This window comes from Primulina eburnea, chromosome 15 (assembly GCF_022965805.1).
Source record: "Primulina eburnea isolate SZY01 chromosome 15, ASM2296580v1, whole genome shotgun sequence".
NCBI lineage: Eukaryota > Viridiplantae > Streptophyta > Magnoliopsida > Lamiales > Gesneriaceae > Primulina > Primulina eburnea.
In genome coordinates this window covers 4,693,888-4,712,509 of record NC_133115.1, presented here as the reverse complement: position 1 = coordinate 4,712,509, position 18,622 = coordinate 4,693,888, and the positions used below count along the sequence as shown (strand labels likewise).

Below are 18,622 nucleotides of genomic sequence, written 5' to 3'. Positions count from 1 at the left end.
GCTGCTGATGAACTTTCTGAAAATTATCAAAGTCCGCAAAAAAAAACATATGCTAGGGCTTTCCTAAGTATTTAGTCTCAAGAAATTTGGAAAAAATCAACCAAATATTTTTCCTTGTAGATCGCTTTGGGGCCCCAGCCCAACCTCCGCATACATTTTCTTCTTCATTATATTCGGGCGCGCTAGGACGAATGGAAATGCTCACCCTAGCGCACTGTGCTCTCAAATCATCTTTGTTTTTCTTCTTGTGCGAGCTAGGGCGGTCATATTCACCCGCCCCAGCGCATTTGGCTCGAATTTCGGGTCTATTTCTGCATGTGCTCGTTGGGACAGACATATTAATCCGCCCTAGCTTGTCTTTCTCGACTTTGGCATCTAAATCCATTTTTCTTGATGACATTTCATACAATTCAACTCAAACACATGAAAAACAAACATTATGCATAACAAATAACAAAACAACTAAATATAGACGCAACCTAAACGAAATATGCATGAATGTGATTCGAAATGACATAATAAAACACAAAAAAATGACGCACATCATATAACAATTGTTAAGATCAAACACTTACCACTAGGTCAAAAGCTATAAGTGTTAGTTAAGACTCAACTCTATTTTCTTATACTCGTGAAAATGTAGAGTGCATCTATTTGGATGCTAATGAGCCGCGCTGTTAGGCCCATGAGTTTAGGTAGATGTTTGTCTATCTGCTGATGTTGTCTCATATCCTTATAAGTCAGTCTTACCATTTCCCTACCGTCGTTTCTGTCTCCATCAGAGAAAATATTATCCGTTAAGATCTAACATAACTCTTTTACAGCCAACCTAGTCAACCAAATCAAATGGCACAACTTCGGCAGCTTGACGCATGAGAATTTTCTAGAAGATCACTCATCTGAATACTCATGCACGTTTAATCCATTTAAACATGAATTATTTAAATATTTTATTTTTGAATTTTTCATATATGTTTTTTTTTGTGGAACAATATTTATGGAAATGATATTTTTGGTTATGTAGATTTGTCTATTTCCGATTTTAATCTTCTATATTTTTAAATTTCAGTCTTATTCTGTTTTTTTTGTGTGTGTAACAATTTTGATTAATTTTCTAACGTGACACTGGCGAGACATTGTTGCAGCATGATGTAAAGCTGACGTGTGTGGTGCAACACCATCACTCTCAATAAAATAAATAAATTTTCCAAGAAACAGAAAATACATGATAAAAACTGAAATTTAATAACATAAAAGATTTAAATTATAAATAAATTCAATAAAATAAATAAATTTTCCAAGAAACATAAAATACATGATAAAAACTGAAATTTAATAACATAAAAGATTTAAATTATAAATAAATAAATATACATTACCAAAATTGCAATTTTACTTATTATTCAAATGAGAATGATCTCGACAAAATAAGTATTTAAAAAAAATGGTTGAATCTCATGAAAAATTTATAAAAAATTATCATTGACATGAAAAATGGTTTATAAATTATAACAAAACAAATTTTTATGTATTATTTAAAATTGTTTAAATATGGTTGAAATACAATATGATTAATAGTAGTATTACGATTCAAATTTATCATTTTTTATATGAGAAAAAATAGATAATTTAGTTAAAATTTTAAAGCTGACCCTATTTGACTAATATATATAAATCAATTAATAAAAATTCATATATTTATTTCATTTCTTATAAATATATTACAAATAAAAGGATAATTTCCATATAAATGTGAATCCGATGAAATTTGAATTTTGGTTTCTTAAAATAAAATGAAATGTATTGTTTTTTGAAAATTATTTTGATTTTCTAATTATTATTTGAAGTATTTCTTAATAATTCATTTTTATAAAAATGAATACAAAATTATTTTCTCAATTGTAAAAATATATAGGGGTCAATTGGAATTTACAGAAAAGCCCCTGTTTTCCCCCCAAGTATTATCATGAAAATTCAATCAATAAACTAGTGTCTGTCTGTCTCATGATTCATCCCCAATTGCATCCCATCGATTATGTGCCCTAATTTGATTCTGTTCATAGTTACATTCGATTTCAATTCACGGGTAATTCTGTGTAAATACAAGTTCTGAACTTCATAATGGCTCAATCCGGCAATGTCGTGAGTCCCAGGCTCTTGTATATCCATGCTCGCCAATTATGCTTAATTTATCAATTCATGTGATATTTTTGAGCTGATGGGTTGGTACTTTACGTGTAGGCTGCTGGAGTTGACAACACTTTTAGGAAAAAATTCGATAGAGAGGAGTATCTACAACGAGCTCGTGAGCGTGAAGACAAGGTTTCTCTGTTAATTGACATAAACACAATTAATATTGCGCTTTTTTTATATGTTTCTTATTTTGTACTCCACTTGATTTTGATATGCTCCCTCCACTTGATTATGGTGATTTGCTTATTCATGTTCTTCCGTGCAGGAGGCTCAGGGCAAGGCAAAGTCAAAATGTAAGAGTTTGGTTTTCGTGGTTATTTGGATGTTTTTTTATTCAAGCTTTGGTATGAATGATATGCACATTTCGAGTCTGAGTCTGTGCCAAACTCTAAGGAAAAATTCAACTCAATATATTTCTCAATGCCTCAAACTTGTGTTCTGCTACAATTTGTATCTCCTAAATTAGTTGCAAAAGAAGAAATGAAAACAGAAAACGTGAGGTGGTTATTTTGTTGAGGTTGAACCACGTGGTTTTGTTCCCATGACGTCATCTTCAGTCCACGCAGGTGCTCGCCTAATTCTCGAAGCTTCTCATCCCGGTTTAAGGCTCGAGTATTTCTTAATGGGCTTGCTGCTGCTCAAACATCCCTCTCGCGGCCCCTTCTCTAGTTTGTTGCTCCATGAGTTTTGGCCTCAAGTCAATTTCTATTGGGCTGTCACTCCTCCCATCTTCGAAATATACCTTGCCCTCAAGGTGCAGCTGTGAGTAAATGGAGCAAAATTCATGGAAGTTTTTGCTTGTTATGTCTTCTGGAGGGTTGTTCGACCCTGGCACCAAATTATGCTCCCTGTGTTCTGGAATCTGTTCTAAAGAATTGTCCAACTCTATCCCTGGGACAAACTCTTTTTTATGTGCCCCTGCCAGAACCCCACTTGAGGTTTACAAATACTGATAGGCTTCTCGTTCAATAAGGCACATAATTGAGTGTAAGAGATTGGCTCAGGCTTCAGTATTTTGTTACCCGTCATGCATTTTTGTCGGCCATGCCACGAGAATTCCATTGTTAAGGCTCCATGGTCATGCAAACAAGGCCCTAGAGTGTGGAGCCATTGCATTCCCAGTACCACTTCCACCCCCCAAATAGGTAGAACATACAAATCAATGAAAAATCCAAGTCCCTGCAGAACTAATAGAACCTTCAAACATTTTTTTTATCACACCAGAGGTATTGCCCACTTCCCGTATATACCCGAAATTGCTTGGTTATTGAGCATGGAAGTCCCAACTTCAACCTCCTTGAATGAAATTGTTTTGACTACTGGTATCAATTAGGACCTCAATTGGAACCTGCTGGTAAGTTGCTGTAATGTGGAAGATTTGATGATTTCAGGCGCTTGCTAGAGCGTGCAAGCTGACCACAACTTCTTCCTCACTTTCTATAATTTTCTTCTTATCTTTATAGAACTGCAGCCCTTCACATGGTTCATCCACTTCAGCTCCCAAGAGGACCATCACCCGATTCTCACAGCGTTGATTGACGTTATACTTCTCCTCACAACTGAAACAAAGCCCCTTGTCACGCCTTTTCTGAATCTCTGTAGGGGACAATCTCTTAATAGGAAATTTAATTGTTGCTGAGGCTTAGGTGGAGTATTGTTGGGTTGGGTTGCTGAATGCAATGACCTTTCCCCGTGTATGGCAGCCCCTGCTGCTGCCTGCTACCGCTTTCCGTGTATCGGCGTCATCGAACCATTATGCATTGTATCTTTCTCATCACGCCTCTAAGATCGTCGTTCCTTTCTTCAAATAGCTGTGCTTTAACCATCGCTTCCACAAGGCTTCTCGGCGACTAGATCAATAAGTCTCTGCGGATTTCAGGTTTGAGGCCCCAAATAAAAAAATTGATGAACAATGGCTTGGGAACTCCGATAATTCTATTCGTTAAGCCTTCAAACTCTGCTCGAAATTGTGCAACACTTCCTGTTTGCACCATTTTCGTAATTCTGTCAAAGGATCATCATAGATAGAGGATCCAAATCGCTCTCTTATTTCCTCTAGAAATCTGCCCCAATCAACTAAGCCCTATTCCGATCCATCCATTGATACCAAGTTGCTGCCTCCCTTCCAGAATGAAGGCCACGACTTGCAAACGTACATAAGGGGGAATGGAATGTAGAGAGAAGTATTTCTCAACTTTGTAAATCCAATTGTGCACCTCCTCACCGTTCAACCTTGGTATTTCCATTTTAATCCCTTCATGTAATTAGCAAGTTCATGGTGGAGCATAGTTACCTTGCGATTGGTCTCCATCTCAGAATTGAAATCCCGTGGCAAGTTGAGCTTGTTTTCAGAGGAATCTGGTAATTTCTGATTCAGCTGCCTAAAACAGAGGCCCATGGAAGACATAAACTGCTCCAACATGGTGGTGTAAGTCGCTAACCGAGCATCAGTGTGTAGCTTAAAGTTTGTCTCGAGTTGCCTCATCGCCTCAGCAACATCTTCGTTCCTCATGATGAAGGATCAACGAGAGCACCAGTGATATTAATGATGCGCACACTCGAGTACGTGTCAAACTCCAAGGAAAAATTTAACTCAATATCTTTCTCAATGCCTCAAACCTGTGTTCTTTTACAATTTGTATCTCCAAAATTACTGGCAAAAAAGGAAATGAAAACAGAAAACACGACTGCATAAGGTGGTTATTTTGTTGAGGTTGAACCACGTGGTTGTGTTCCCACAATGTCATCTTCAGTCCACACAGGTGCTCGCCTGATTCTCGAAGCATATCCTCCCAGTTTAATGTTCTTGGGCGTGAGTATTTTGACGGGCTTGCTGCTGCTCAAACATCCCTCTTGCGGTCCCTTCTCTAATTTGTTGATCCATGGGTTTTGATCTTAAGTCAATTTCTATTGGGCAATCATTCTTTGTTGTGTTAATAACAAAACTGGTTAATATATTGGGTTAGTATGTTGGTCAATTTCTATTGGGCAATCATGCTTTGTTGTGTTAATAACAAAACTGGTTAATATATAGGGTTAGTATGTTGTTCTAAAATTTGATATTTTGGATTGATTGTTGCTTTCACGCAGCACGGGGCCCCATAGTCCAGCGGAAACCTTTGAAGCACAGGGATTATGAAGTGAACCTTGAATCACGCCTGGGAAAGACCCAGGTTAGCGTTAACTTCTGTATTTTGAGATTCTTACTCTTCTTAATGTCAGAATCAAGATTCAGTTGTTTCCCTGATGCATAACTAATAAGGGGTGCGCATACTTTTGGATGTGAGATTTGTAAATGTTGGTTCCTGAAAATCAGTGGCACTTTTGTTCATCATGTGGCTGATAGTAAAACATAGATGGAGAATATTTTTGAATGCCTAAAGTTCTTATTTCTTATTGTTTGCCTGTCACAATATTGGCATGCCTAAAGCAAAAGTTTTTTCTTTATTTTTCGGAATAAATAAATCATACAGAACCCCTATTAACGGATCCATAATGACGCCGTAGTATCTATTACGACAACTGAACAAACAATTGTCTCCATTCATTAAATGATTATACTGTCATTTCAAGTGTTCACTTTTCTTCTCCACTCTAATCTCACGTTTCTTTGGGGTTGATACATTTGAAGTGATGTAAAAGAATAGGCAATGTCAGGATTGAAGTGCGCTTGACTGTAACAGGCGTAGGAATCACACATTTTTCTTTACTCTTTTATACTACTACTGATATTATTATATTATTGTTCTTCTTTCTCCATTTCTGATTAACGTTATCTTATTGGAGAAGAATACACATGTTATGGTTAAAAGTTATGAAAGTTTAATTTGATGGAGTTTGATTTCCCTATATTTGAAGTCCGCTCTCTCCTTTTCTTGTGGTTTTCCCTAGTTTTCATTGGAAAATAGCACAATATATTAGCATGCGCAAGTAGATATATATTTTGATGTACGGTGTTGTTTATGTTTTTGCAGGTTGTGACGCCCATTGCACCTCTAAGTCAACAGGTAGCTATTCATAATTTCTCTTATTGTGATTGTTTTGTTAGTATTGTCTTTTCTGGTAAAAGTCATTCAGATTTTCCCTAGTTTATGTGAAAGTGATGCAACTTAAAATGAATGTTGAATGGATGCTGGCTTCTTTTATATCTAATGAGAAAGGACTCCAGCTCTCGAGATTGTGTTGGGACACGACTTGAAATTTACTGAATGGATTCCCATGGGATTAGGACCCTCTGTAAATTTTTAACAACTTAATGTTTTGAATCATGTGACTCATGAACGAGTCATCTTCACGAAATGAAAGCATTTCACACGACAAATTTTTTGGGGCTGAAAAGTTTTTCATGTTCAATTTTTTTGGGAGTGCTAGCATCTTTTCATATTCAATTCTATCGTTGAATTGATTAATTCATTTGCATGCAAATTGATTATTTCTTTTAGTCCTCATTTATCATAAAGAAACTGTGAAATTTTCCGATAAGATTGATAATTGATTTTTTTTTACGTTCATCTAAATGTTTATGTAATGAAATCTTATTTTTAGCAATCTGCTTCTTGATATTTGTAAATTTGTTTGCCCCAGTTTGTTGATTCAATCTTCTGAAAAATTTTGATGTAGACTTAAATTTTCCGTGCTCTTCAGTTTAATTTTTGTTTTACCCCATAACTTAATCATTTTTCTTTCAGGCGGGATACTTTTGCTCAGTTTGTGAATGTGTAGTAAAAGATTCTGCAAACTACTTGGATCATATAAATGGAAAGAAGCGTATGCCTTCTTCTAATTTACGATAAGATTTGTGTTTTTAGACTTCATCTGCTGTGATTTATGATTACTGACATATTTTTGTATTCTTTTTCTTAGATCAACGAGCATTGGGTATGTCTATGCGGGCTGAAAGAGCGACTTTAGAGCAAGTAGGAGCCTTGAATTTTTTTTATCTATTGATGCTTTTTCTAGGTTATCCATTAAATGATTTCGATGTTCTGCGCTATTGCTTTTAACCTATGTGTTGTCAATTTGAGCCAATTTATGAGTGATGATCAAGACCGTGTAACTTGAACCCCATTTTTCAAATACCAACATGCTATACTTTCAGTGACAAAATGGTGTAGATACTGCATTATAATGGTCTACGTGCATTCTGAGACAAATCACACTTTTGTTTGTTTGTTCATATGGCCGTTTGTAGAACAGTCAAGGCATGAAGACTCTATGGTTTTAATAGGAAGAGTGTTAGGTTGTTTCTCAACTCTTTTTGTTTCTGGAGGGTAGGATCGACCCCCTTCCGTGGAACTTTTAAGTTAACTACATTACCCCAATCTCATATTTGAACTGTTTTATTCATGGATAGATATGTAATTAGAGAACTGTAATAGTTCTACAAGTAGCCCATGCAATAAATTTTTTGGGGGGTAATAAAGAGTGTTTGAACGATTTATTGTGGTCGACAATTTCAATAATTGCCTTTTTGTTGTTGCTTTTATATATGATATTTTTAACCTGATTTATCATCAATTGAAATGCATCGTGATGGACTACAAGGTGTGCTGCAATATGTTGAAACAAAGGACCTTTTCTAGCGCTGATGGTTAAAACAAATGTTCATGTTTTGATCCCTGCATTCTGCAGAAGTTCAAGACATGAGTATCTTGAAATCTTTTTTCCCATGCTTCTTAAATGAGCCAGTTACCGGCACAGTGTCTATTCCATGCCCGAAAATGGAAATTCTGAACCTATCACATAATAATTGTCTTATAACTATATTTCTTGTGCGACTGACCGTATATGTTTTAATATTCCTTGGTAAACAGGTCCAGGAGCGGTTTGAAGTTCTCAAAAAGCGGAAAGATACTGGAGTGTTTTCAGAGCAGGGTAAGACTTAGAATGAAAGGGTTCAATTAGTATAATATGTCCCAGATTTAGAAGGTTTGTTTCAGCGCCTGCACGGGCAATGAACGGCCCGGATCACTCCACATGAGTGATTTGGGCCCACCTCCATGTGGAAAAAAAAAATTGACTCGGAAAAATCTGAGCCGTTGGACTGCCCACAAGGGTAGGGTCGACCGAACCGATTTAGAATATACATATCCCTTTGGATAATTAATATTTTTTCGCTCTTGGAACACTATTGGTTGAGGTGATTGGATTATGTGATAGATAAATTCAGTGATAATTTTGAGTTGATAACGATTAAAGACTGTTCTTAGTATGATGTTTGGTTTGTGGGGTAGATTACTGATAATTCATGTTATCTTGTACTCTGGCTGATATAACCTTGAATTATCTTGTACTCTGGTTGATATAACCTTCCAACAATGTATATCTGATAATTAGAATGAAAACCTATGCTGTACTCATAAGGTTTGGTCTCTTCGTATTTGGCGAGGGGTATTTTGGTAAAATATGTTTATACATTCGTGCTACGGCTGAAATTTTTGTGAAAGATCAGCACCCATCATCTGATATTTCATCACATGGATTACGTGTTATGTGACTGGGCTTGGTTTCGTATTTTCCATTTTGACCCCACAATGTGAAGATATGTATGCCACTGCCATATTATCTGATAGTTGAAATATGTATGTAAGTGCATTGCATCTTTTAGAGATCCTTTATAAAAAAATCAGTCAACTTGGGAAAAGTTGTAGGGGTGTCCTATTTGCGACATCTATGTTGCCAGTATCAATTGAAAAGTGTGAGGTCATCATGTACGAAGTTCCGTGAAGCAGATAGATGATTCAGTCCATTTCTTTCATTATCGGAATTGCATCTTCTTTATGGGCTTGATATGAGTTCCCAAATATTCTAATTTCAGCAATTGCGACCCCACAAATCAGGCAACAAAACAATTCAATTGACGATTCTTGTATGGAAGTAATATAAATCTCTTTAACATTGTTATCAATATTCACACATCATATTGAGGTATTGATTCTCTTTTTGCCAATGGGCCCTTTATACCTAGAATGTGTGTGAAAATCAAGGAAATAGCACCTCCGTCCTGATAAGAAGGTTTGAGTTGAATGCCTTTGGTATTGTCTTTAATTTTCCGTTAGCCAATGGTGTTATATTTTTGTTATCGCATTGATATTTGTGTCGACCTGTATTGGATGAGTGTGGTGTGTATTTAGGATCATTCTGATACATATAGGCTTCATAGTATTTATGGCCGATTTTCAAGACCATTTTCGTGGTTGAACATGTATGTGACTTTTCCTGTCACACACAGTTGACAGTTGCTTGTGCTTGTGTTTGCTGTGCCTGACTTTTATAGTACACTCTTGACTGTTCTCATTTCAGATTTTGATGAGAGAATCCTGAAACAACAGCAAGATGAGGATGAAAGAAAGCGCCTAAAAAGAGAGAAAAAGAAAGAGAAAAAGGTTGGTGCTCAGTCTCACTCTTGTTACTTCTGGTATGATTATCCACCCTATTATAATCACTATTTGTTTATCAAAATCCCTTATTCAGAAAGACAAAGGAGTAGAGGAGGAACCTGAGATAGACCCTGATATCGCAGCTATGATGGGATTTGGGGGCTTCGGGTCGTCGAAAAAGTGACTTTGGAGTTATTTGTTGTATGAGGATTACTGTCATAAATTGATCTCTCTTTGCGGGCTTTCTAGCATCTTTGTGCAGAGTTTCTACTGCATCGTCTTCGAACAAAGTAACTGTAATGGGCTTTCCTTACCCTTTAATGGTGCGTTATTGTAGTCTTATTCTTCTAATAATTCTCCTTTCCTTTTTGTTTTTACTTTTTCACTCCTCTCAGGGAGATTTGAATCAATGGCGCACGTTATTGCAAGCTATTTTTATTTTTAAAAAAATTCAAACTTTTAATTTCTAATCTCAAAATACTTTTAATTTTAGTTTAGATTTTGGCATTTTCATTCCTGTTGGGCCAACTGTTTGGTCATAGTTCTCAAGTGATCTCATTTAAATTTGCTGAAAAAAAATCTGACAAGTTTCCATGTTTTGATTATATTCCATTAACTCAGTAATTCAAATGATAAACCATCAAAACTATTGAACATAAAACCCAAATTGGGACGTATTTACGACAGTTGGGCTAAATCGGACTTTATCTAGGTGAACTAATAATTACAAGACCAAACTGATTGCACGAAAAACAATCAGTTAGTGATTAGAAATTGCGGTATTTTGGTCAGCTTGATCAGTTCGATTATCTAAATGAAATAATTTAGTATGTGTTACGAAGCTAAGACAATGATATACAAATCATATTTAAAAGTCAAAATCTGAATTGAAATGTAAGATGCTAATAAATAACAAGAAGATACAAGTTCTGAGGTTGATTTCAACAGACCTCGTCAGTTTGGTTCAATTGAACAAAAGAGCAAAACTGGCTGACCAATTTAGCTGGTTCAGTTTAACAAATGAGCCAAATTGAACGACCAATTGAGCATACGAGCAAAACTGAATGACCCAATTTAGCAGGTTCAATTTAGCAGATGAGCTAAACTGAACGACCAGTCTAGCAGACGGGCCGAACTGAATGATCAGTATAGCTGAAGAGCCAGACTGAACAAAAACGTCAAAAGAAGTTAGGCTCGAGAAAAGTTGTCAGCAAGACGAGAATAATCATTTCAATATCAGAAACAGTACGCCATGTATGCATCTTCACCCATAAGCACTCGGTATTGTAATTTAGCATAAATTTCAACATCACGAATGAATTGGACTAATCACACATACGCTTTTGGCAGCCTTATCGAATGGGGAAGGATCATAGAACAGAGTTTGAGGTTGCGGATCCTGAGTCGGTGCTCGAAGGTGACCTCGACGGCTTTATCTTGAGCTTTCTTTCTGCCTCCTTGGACAAAAATGAAGATGAACACCTTTGAAAATTTTATTATTTGCTTTTCCCTTCCCAAAACCTGCAAGCAGCGAGAGTCATTTGGAGCATATAGCTGTGTTTTTGCTCTCTCAATATTAATTATAACCAAGGTTATAAAAAAACGTGAAGCGTCGTTCCAAACTTTTCAAGCTTAAGTGAGATTAGCACGGGTTAAGCGTGAAAAACGTTTTTATCTTTAGTGTAATTATAATTATCTCAAATCAATAAATAGATAAAATAATACATAAATATGATAAATTTAAATCTGATAAATTAATTTTCATATTTATAAAAACATAAAAATCTCAAAATTACAATCTTTATTTGTTTTTGCAACTAAACTACGTTAAAAATTACTAAATATTTGTTAAATCATTGTCAGACATGGTTAATCATAATTAAAATTAAAAATAATCATCTAAATTATAAATCTAATTTATTATTTTAAAATAAAAAAACATACCTTCAAAATTAAAAAATTAAAAAATAAATAGATGCGATTAATTGTGCTAAAAACACTTAATTAAACGTCTTAATTACGCTTAATTCGATCAACTACAGTTTGACAGTTTTTTCCCGTTTTTCTCCGAAGTGGGACGTTTTTGTCGAGCTTCAAGGTTAAGCGTACTTTTTAGAACACTGATTATAACTATTTGCTCAAAAAAAATATTAATTGTAACTATTGATTTGTTATTTCATTGCTTCTTAGAATCACCTATTATTATAAAAATAAAAACATGTGCAATGAATTTATTTATATCAGATAAATAAAGTATTATGAAACATTTTATTTGTTTCAAATCCTCCTCATGTAAGTTAACTCTATAATTTTCTCGGCACTGTTTGGACAAGTATTTTTGAATGTTTTTTTAGTATTTTTTAAGTGAAAAAAAACTTACGTCATGATTGATACATTGAATTGAAATAAGGTATAAATAAAATCAACTTCGGAATGAAATAAAAATAAGAAAGAAATGGTAGTTCTATTCCATTCAAATTATTGGTATCGACGAAATGAAAAATGAATGAAATGAAATAATTTTTAATAATCAAATTATTTTTAAAATATTACTAATATTTCTATTAAAAGGTTGAACGGTAAATATTGGTTAATCCATAATCTCTTTTGTTGTTTAGAAAATAAAATTTTATTTATTTTGACTTATAATTCAAAATCTAATCATTTGTTATAATTCAAAATCTAATCAATACAAATGAAAATAAATTACACTATTTTTAGTGTTTTATATTTGAGTGGGTCTCATGTGAGACCGTCTCACGGATTCTAATCTGTGAAACGGGTCAACCCTACACATATTCACAATAAAAAGTAATACTATTAACATAAAAAATAATATTTTTTCATTGATGACCCAAATAGGAGATCCGTCTCACGGATACGACCCGTAAAACCGTTTGACACAAGTTTTTGTCTATATATTTTAGTCAAGTTTGTTTTTTAATTTTTTTTTTAATGAGTGTGGCATTATAAAAATTATTAACCGTAAAATATAATTTTAAAAACAATTTTTATATATTCAAATATATAAAATATGAATTATAAATTGTTGAAATTATTAAAAAACACTTATTAAAAATACGTATATCTAAAATGAGTGGATCTCATCTGAGACCGTCTCACGGGTTATAATCTGTGAGACGTGTCAACCCTACTTATATTCACAATAAAAAATAATACTCCTGGCATAAAAAGTAATATTTTTTCATGGGTGACCCAAATAAGAGATCCGTCTCACAAATACGACCCATGAAACAGTTTCACACAAGTTTTTGCCATCTAAAATAATGAAGTTAACACTATTTTTAAAAAAGGATTGATTGATCGTCTCACAGATCTTAATATTTGAGACGGGTCAAACTTATCAATATTCACAATAAAAAGTAATATTCTTAGCACAAAAAATAATAATTTTTCATGGATGATCCAAATAATAGACCCGTCTCACACATACGACCCGTGAGACCGTCTCACACAAGTTTTTTACTTTTAAAAAATTATAAAAGATTTAGCATCTGTTTAATTTTTTTTAAGTAAGGTTAGCTATCTTGTGAGACAGTCTCACAAATCTGTATCAATAAGACAGATCAACCTTTACTTATATTCACAATAAAAAATAATACTTTTATCATAAAAAAAATAAAAAAATATCATAAAAAATATTATTTTTTTTCGAAGGACCTAAATAAAAAATTGTAAAATAGACTTATCACACCTTAAGCTCGCACAAAGCTTCGCAAGTCATTACTCATCCATGGCTGATCGATGAGGGTCGATGAGTTTTACCCATGTTGATTGCCTTCGGCATCCCCTTCCACCGCCGCAGGCCATCGCTTCCATTGATAAAAAATCTACAAGATCAAATTAGGACTGTACCTCAAAGTTTCCGGAGGTTTTTCTCCTTCGATGGTCTCAACCCGGAGGCTGAGCGGAACTCGGATGGAGATTCAATGGGGCCTAACTCTTCATCTGATGTTGAAATTAAATCCGATGAGTACCTAATTGTAAGTGTTTTTTGTCCCCCAAATGTAGCTTTGTGTCATTTCATAAGTAGAAATCGGGTTCTGGATAATACACGAGTGTTTTTACTTAGTTTTTCTTTGTGATTGATAAGAAATTTGATTCTATGGGGTTAATTTTGAATTTAGCCAATGTGTGAATGGGCATAAATGCAAGAAAAAAAGGTAAATTCATGCTGTATAGGAAATTTGACCATTGGAAGGTTTGCTGGTGAAAGTATATGGATTTTTAGTTCTCAGCGTTTTCGTTCCGTGCTTCTTTTGTAGTTTGTGAAGGCATGTTGCTGCATTTAGTTTCTTTTCTATACTAACAATGCTGTTTGCATTTGTATATCGCAGTATAATTTCCAGGCCATTTCTCTTGAAAACTGCGTCAAGCACTTTGTTTCTCTAGCAAATGAGGGAAAGTATCCAAAGATTCGAGCTTTATTGCATAAATTTGTGAAACACGAAAAAGCTCCCCCGATTTCTTCATTTTGTCACGCCCTTTCAACTTTTAGTGATAATTTATGTGCTAACCACATCATTTTTGATATATTGATGTCATCTTATGTGAACAACACGAAGCTTGATTTGGCCTTGGAGTCTTTTAAGAGGGCGGGTGATTATGGGTTTAAGTTTTCGGTGCTTTCGTGTAACTCATTGCTAGGTATTTTGGTCAAGGAATGTAGAATAGGGAGCTTGGAGTTTGTGTACAAGGAGATGATCAGGAGAAGGATTGAGTTGAATCTGATTACATTTAACACAGTGATCAATGGGTTGTGCAAGGCGGGTAAGTTGAACAAAGCGCGGAACACGGTGGAGGATATGAAGGTTCGGCAGGTAGTACCAAACGTGGTCACTTATAATACCTTGATTGATGGGTACTGTAAGAGGGGTGGGATGGGGAAATTGTATAAAGCCAATATGCTGTTTAAGGAGATGATGGAGAGTAGGGTCCTTCCCAATGTGGTCACTTATAACATTCTCATTGATGGGTTTTGCAAGGATGGTAATGTGGTTTCAGGTATTAAACTGTTTAAGGAATTGAAAGAACAAGGTTTGAAGCCAAGTGTGATAACATTTAATACACTGATTAATGGATTATGCGTCGGTGGGAAAATTGATGAGGCAATGACGTTGAAAGAAGACATGGTAAAATCAGGTTTGGAGCCGAATATTGCAACTTATAATGCAATAATTAATGGCTTTGCTAAAAAACAAATGTTGATGGAAACTAGAGAATTCTTTGATGACATCTTGAAGAAAGGGATTGTAGTCAATGTACTGACATATAATACTCTGATTGATGCCTACTGCAAAGCTGGTAAAGTGAAAGAAACGTCATCTATATTCAATATGATGTTAGAGAGAATGGTGTCTCCTAATGTTTCAACCTACAATAGCTTAATTGGTGGTTATTTTAGTGGAGGGAATATTGAAGAAGCAAATAAGCTTCTGTTCGAAATGGAGAAAAACTGGCTTGAAAGCTGATATAGTCACCTACAACATAAGAATAAATGCAATGTGCAAGATAGGACAAACAAGGAATGGAGTTAGGCTTCTTGATGAGATGTCTCAAAAGGGGTTGAACCCCGCTCATGTAACATATAATGCTTTGGTGGATGGTTATTGCCGCCAAGGAAACCGCAGAGCAGCGTTGACTATGATGAAAAGAATGGAAAAAGAAGGAAAGCGACCAAATGTTGTGACATATAATGTGTTGATCACGGATTACTGTCGGAATGGCAAGCTGGAAGAAGCAAATAAACTTCTTAATGAGATGTTGGAGAAAGGATTGGTTCCTAATCGGACAACCTATGATATTATCAAGGAGGAAATGGTGGAAAAGGGATTCATTCCCGACATAGATGGGCACCTTTACAATGATTTGGTTTGATCGTAATCTTGGTTAAATAATTGGGAGTTCCCAAAGAAAAGGCTTTCAACAATGAGGTTTGCCGGAAGCACTATCTTTCCTCGTAGTAGCTCTTAGAATCAGTTAGTCTTTGGCCACACTATGGGGTAATGTTTCTTTTTATCATCTGAAGTAGTTCAACCTGATACGTGAATACTGAGCTCCTCCTTCCATCATTCTGGTACATTCTTCTTTACTTTTTTTCTTCTATCTATCCATTTTCTACTTTACACTTTGCCCCAATCAAGTTGTTTGAATGTGTGTTTACTGGTTTATTCATTTAACTCACAGCCAGAGTGGTGAACAGTGAACATGACAATTACATCAATGAGCTTCGTGTGGACACATACAATGAATAGGCTAAGTAATGTTTCATGTGCATATGATGGATACTTCACACATTTACAGTTTTTTCCCCATTTATTTTGTATAACAGTGTATGAACTGCTTAAGAAAGGTCTTTCATGTTCTCATCTCATTTTATGGTCGTGATAACAACTTGAATGTTAAAAATTTTGGTTTTTCTGTGCAGGAAATTTATTCTATGAATATTTATGCAGTCTTGTATTCTGAACCATTTGCTGCGACTACTGAGAATTTGGTTGTTACAATTTCTTGGTATGAGCAATAACTAAGTTCAATGTTAATCATTCTCACTAAATTGATAAATTAATCTTAAAAGATATTTCATTTTGCCAACACTAAGAGTTTCTTTTGAATTCAAAGCAACTCTGTTACCAATTTTAGTGACTTTCTCACAAGGTCCCAAATTTGTGGATGTAAAAAATGGTGTTGACTATTGTATAAAAGTGTGGTAGTTGGGTACACACTGGTTCTTGATGTTTCAAGGGTGGTTCTATTTAAATTATCTGATATTTATATTTATCTTTCTACTCTATGCTTTAATCTGTTCACTGTATATATTGATAGGGATGCAGATGCTTGGAAAGATAGGAAGACGATCTTCCTACCCTATTCGTCACATCATGATGTGATATGTACTTTAAGCCGTACTTTGTTGAAATTAAATGACAGACAATTTTAAAATTGATTTGATGTGACATTGTTCAGACATTTTCTATAACAGATAATTGTTGAAAGAACTGCATAAAGTTCCATTTACTTGAAGAAGTTCAGAACGTAAACAATTAGGGGCAACTTGTGTATCAGTACCCATTTTTTCTAATCTTTGGTTTTGGTACCCAAATTCCTAAAATACCCTTCCTATCCCTTTTTAAATAATTGAGTTTTCTTTTAAAATAACGGCCCATCATGCTTCCGTAAAGTAAATTAAATCTTATACCTCTTTGACCGGAGTGCCACCGGGTTATATCCACCGTATTTTACAGACTGCTCCTCACAGTCTAACCACGCGATCGCAACCTATGGTTACTGACGTAGATCCCTTCAGCAGCACTTGGCACAACCTTAATTCGTTTCCTACCTTAAGGTGTACAGTATAGGATGAAATTTTGAAAATAATACATGAGAGGGGCTAGAGCAAAAGATCTCTTTTATTCAAACACAAACATTTATATATTACATAGTAACCTCCTGTAGAGGAGGAGAAACTTGTTTTAGCTACTTATCGTAGCTGAATTCTTCATACACATAAAACTTGAAAGAAAAATATTACAACCTTGTATGAAAGAAATGGAGAAAATATTTGATGATCTTCACTTCCTTCTTCCTGTCTTATTTATAGAAGGCTTTTCCGGATTTGAAACTCGGATTTCAAATCTTCATTAGCCTTTACAGCTTGCTTGGGGACCATGTAGTGGTTGAAGGGTCCCTGTCTAGATTATTAATCTGGACATCAACTTCTCATCCTCTTTTATCTCTTTTAGGTACCATTGACGATGAGTTTCCAGGATATCGGCAGTAATTTCGTCTTTTTTATACTCTTTAAAATGATTTACTAACCATTTAAGAGCTTCTGCCTCTTTCCTCTTGTATGTTAACCTTCTTTTCAAAACTTTCAAATATACTCGATACATTTTTAAGTTTTGATTCTCGTATGTTAACTGGTTTTCATTCTGTCCTTATTTATGGATGAATTTTTCGGGACCAGTTAATTTTTTATTCATTGGATTCCTTTTAGATGGGTATCCAATGTTTGCTGAGTCATCCACCATTTATTATTGGTGGTCCATTTGTTTTTTACCACTAATTAGTGGTTGTCTTGATTCTATCACTCACATGATAGTGGTCCTGCTTTTTGTAATGGAGGGTCACATGTCCCTTTTAAATTTGTCGAGGAATCTTTGGTTTTTTGTATCCTCGAGGAAAATGTGCATGTGGTCCTTCTCTACTTGTCCTTGCTTCGGTAAAATGTTTCCGATCAGATCTCGGTTTGAAACCTTTACCGAACTCTGGTTCTTTCTGAATTTGGCATTCAGGACAGATGTTCTCCGACCATCTTCCTATGTGTGCCATATTGCAGAACTTTCGGCGAGTCTCTTTGCTTGCCGGTAGCTTGCTGTTCCACAAAAGATTTCTTTTCTTCTCAAATAAATCTTCTGCAAAACTTGTTGTTTTTCCTGTCATGGTATTTAACAGGAATGATCCGTTCACTGAATGATTGTAGAATTTGAACGGAAACTTAACTTTGTCCATCTCAGTGAGACAGACCCAAATACCCCAAGCTCTTCTGGTAGAAATATCATCTTCGTTAATTGAAGACACCAGGGGTGTTTCTTCTGTCGGAGGGTCCTTGATGAATTTCTGGACGTTTAAATCTGGCCTCCTTAGCTTGATGAAATGAAAGGCTTCATGTGTGCCTTTCCCTGCTGGTTCTGGTGCTGCACTGAAAAAATACAACTCCAGAATATCTCCTCTGGACAAATAGTCATTATTCGCCCAAGTTTCGTGAACAGCTTCCTGGATCCATTTTGGTAAACATGAAATCTCCGGAAAGCTGGGTGACGTAGTATAAACTGAGGCAAGAGCCCCAAATTCATACCAAGCTTTAACTTCCTTGGGATATGAATTAGGTTTCATCCATACCCTTGGATATTTTCCCGAAACATCAACCCTATTTGTAGCTGGGTTAATGCCAATACGTGTTTTTAATTTCTCCCATTTCTGCTGATAATCCTGAATTGGAGAAATTACACCTTCATTAGTACCAACCT

The 18,622-nt window shown here is 35.2% G+C and overlaps 1 protein-coding gene and 1 pseudogene across 1 annotated transcript; both read left to right on the top strand.

Annotated features, from left to right (window-relative positions):
* Positions 1–1,960: 1,960 nt before the first annotated feature.
* Positions 1,961–10,004, top strand: LOC140814247 (uncharacterized). Its single transcript, XM_073173165.1, has 10 exons — positions 1,961–2,142; positions 2,242–2,322; positions 2,459–2,486; positions 5,284–5,366; positions 6,168–6,200; positions 6,882–6,960; positions 7,057–7,109; positions 8,007–8,067; positions 9,496–9,578; positions 9,667–10,004. Exons 1-10 carry the CDS (start codon positions 2,122–2,124, stop codon positions 9,754–9,756), a joined length of 612 nt encoding a protein of 203 aa, XP_073029266.1. The 5' UTR covers positions 1,961–2,121; the 3' UTR covers positions 9,757–10,004.
* Positions 10,005–13,296: 3,292 nt separating this feature from the next.
* LOC140814051 (uncharacterized) lies at positions 13,297–16,173 on the top strand (annotated as a pseudogene).
* The last annotated feature ends 2,449 nt before the right edge of the window (positions 16,174–18,622 follow it).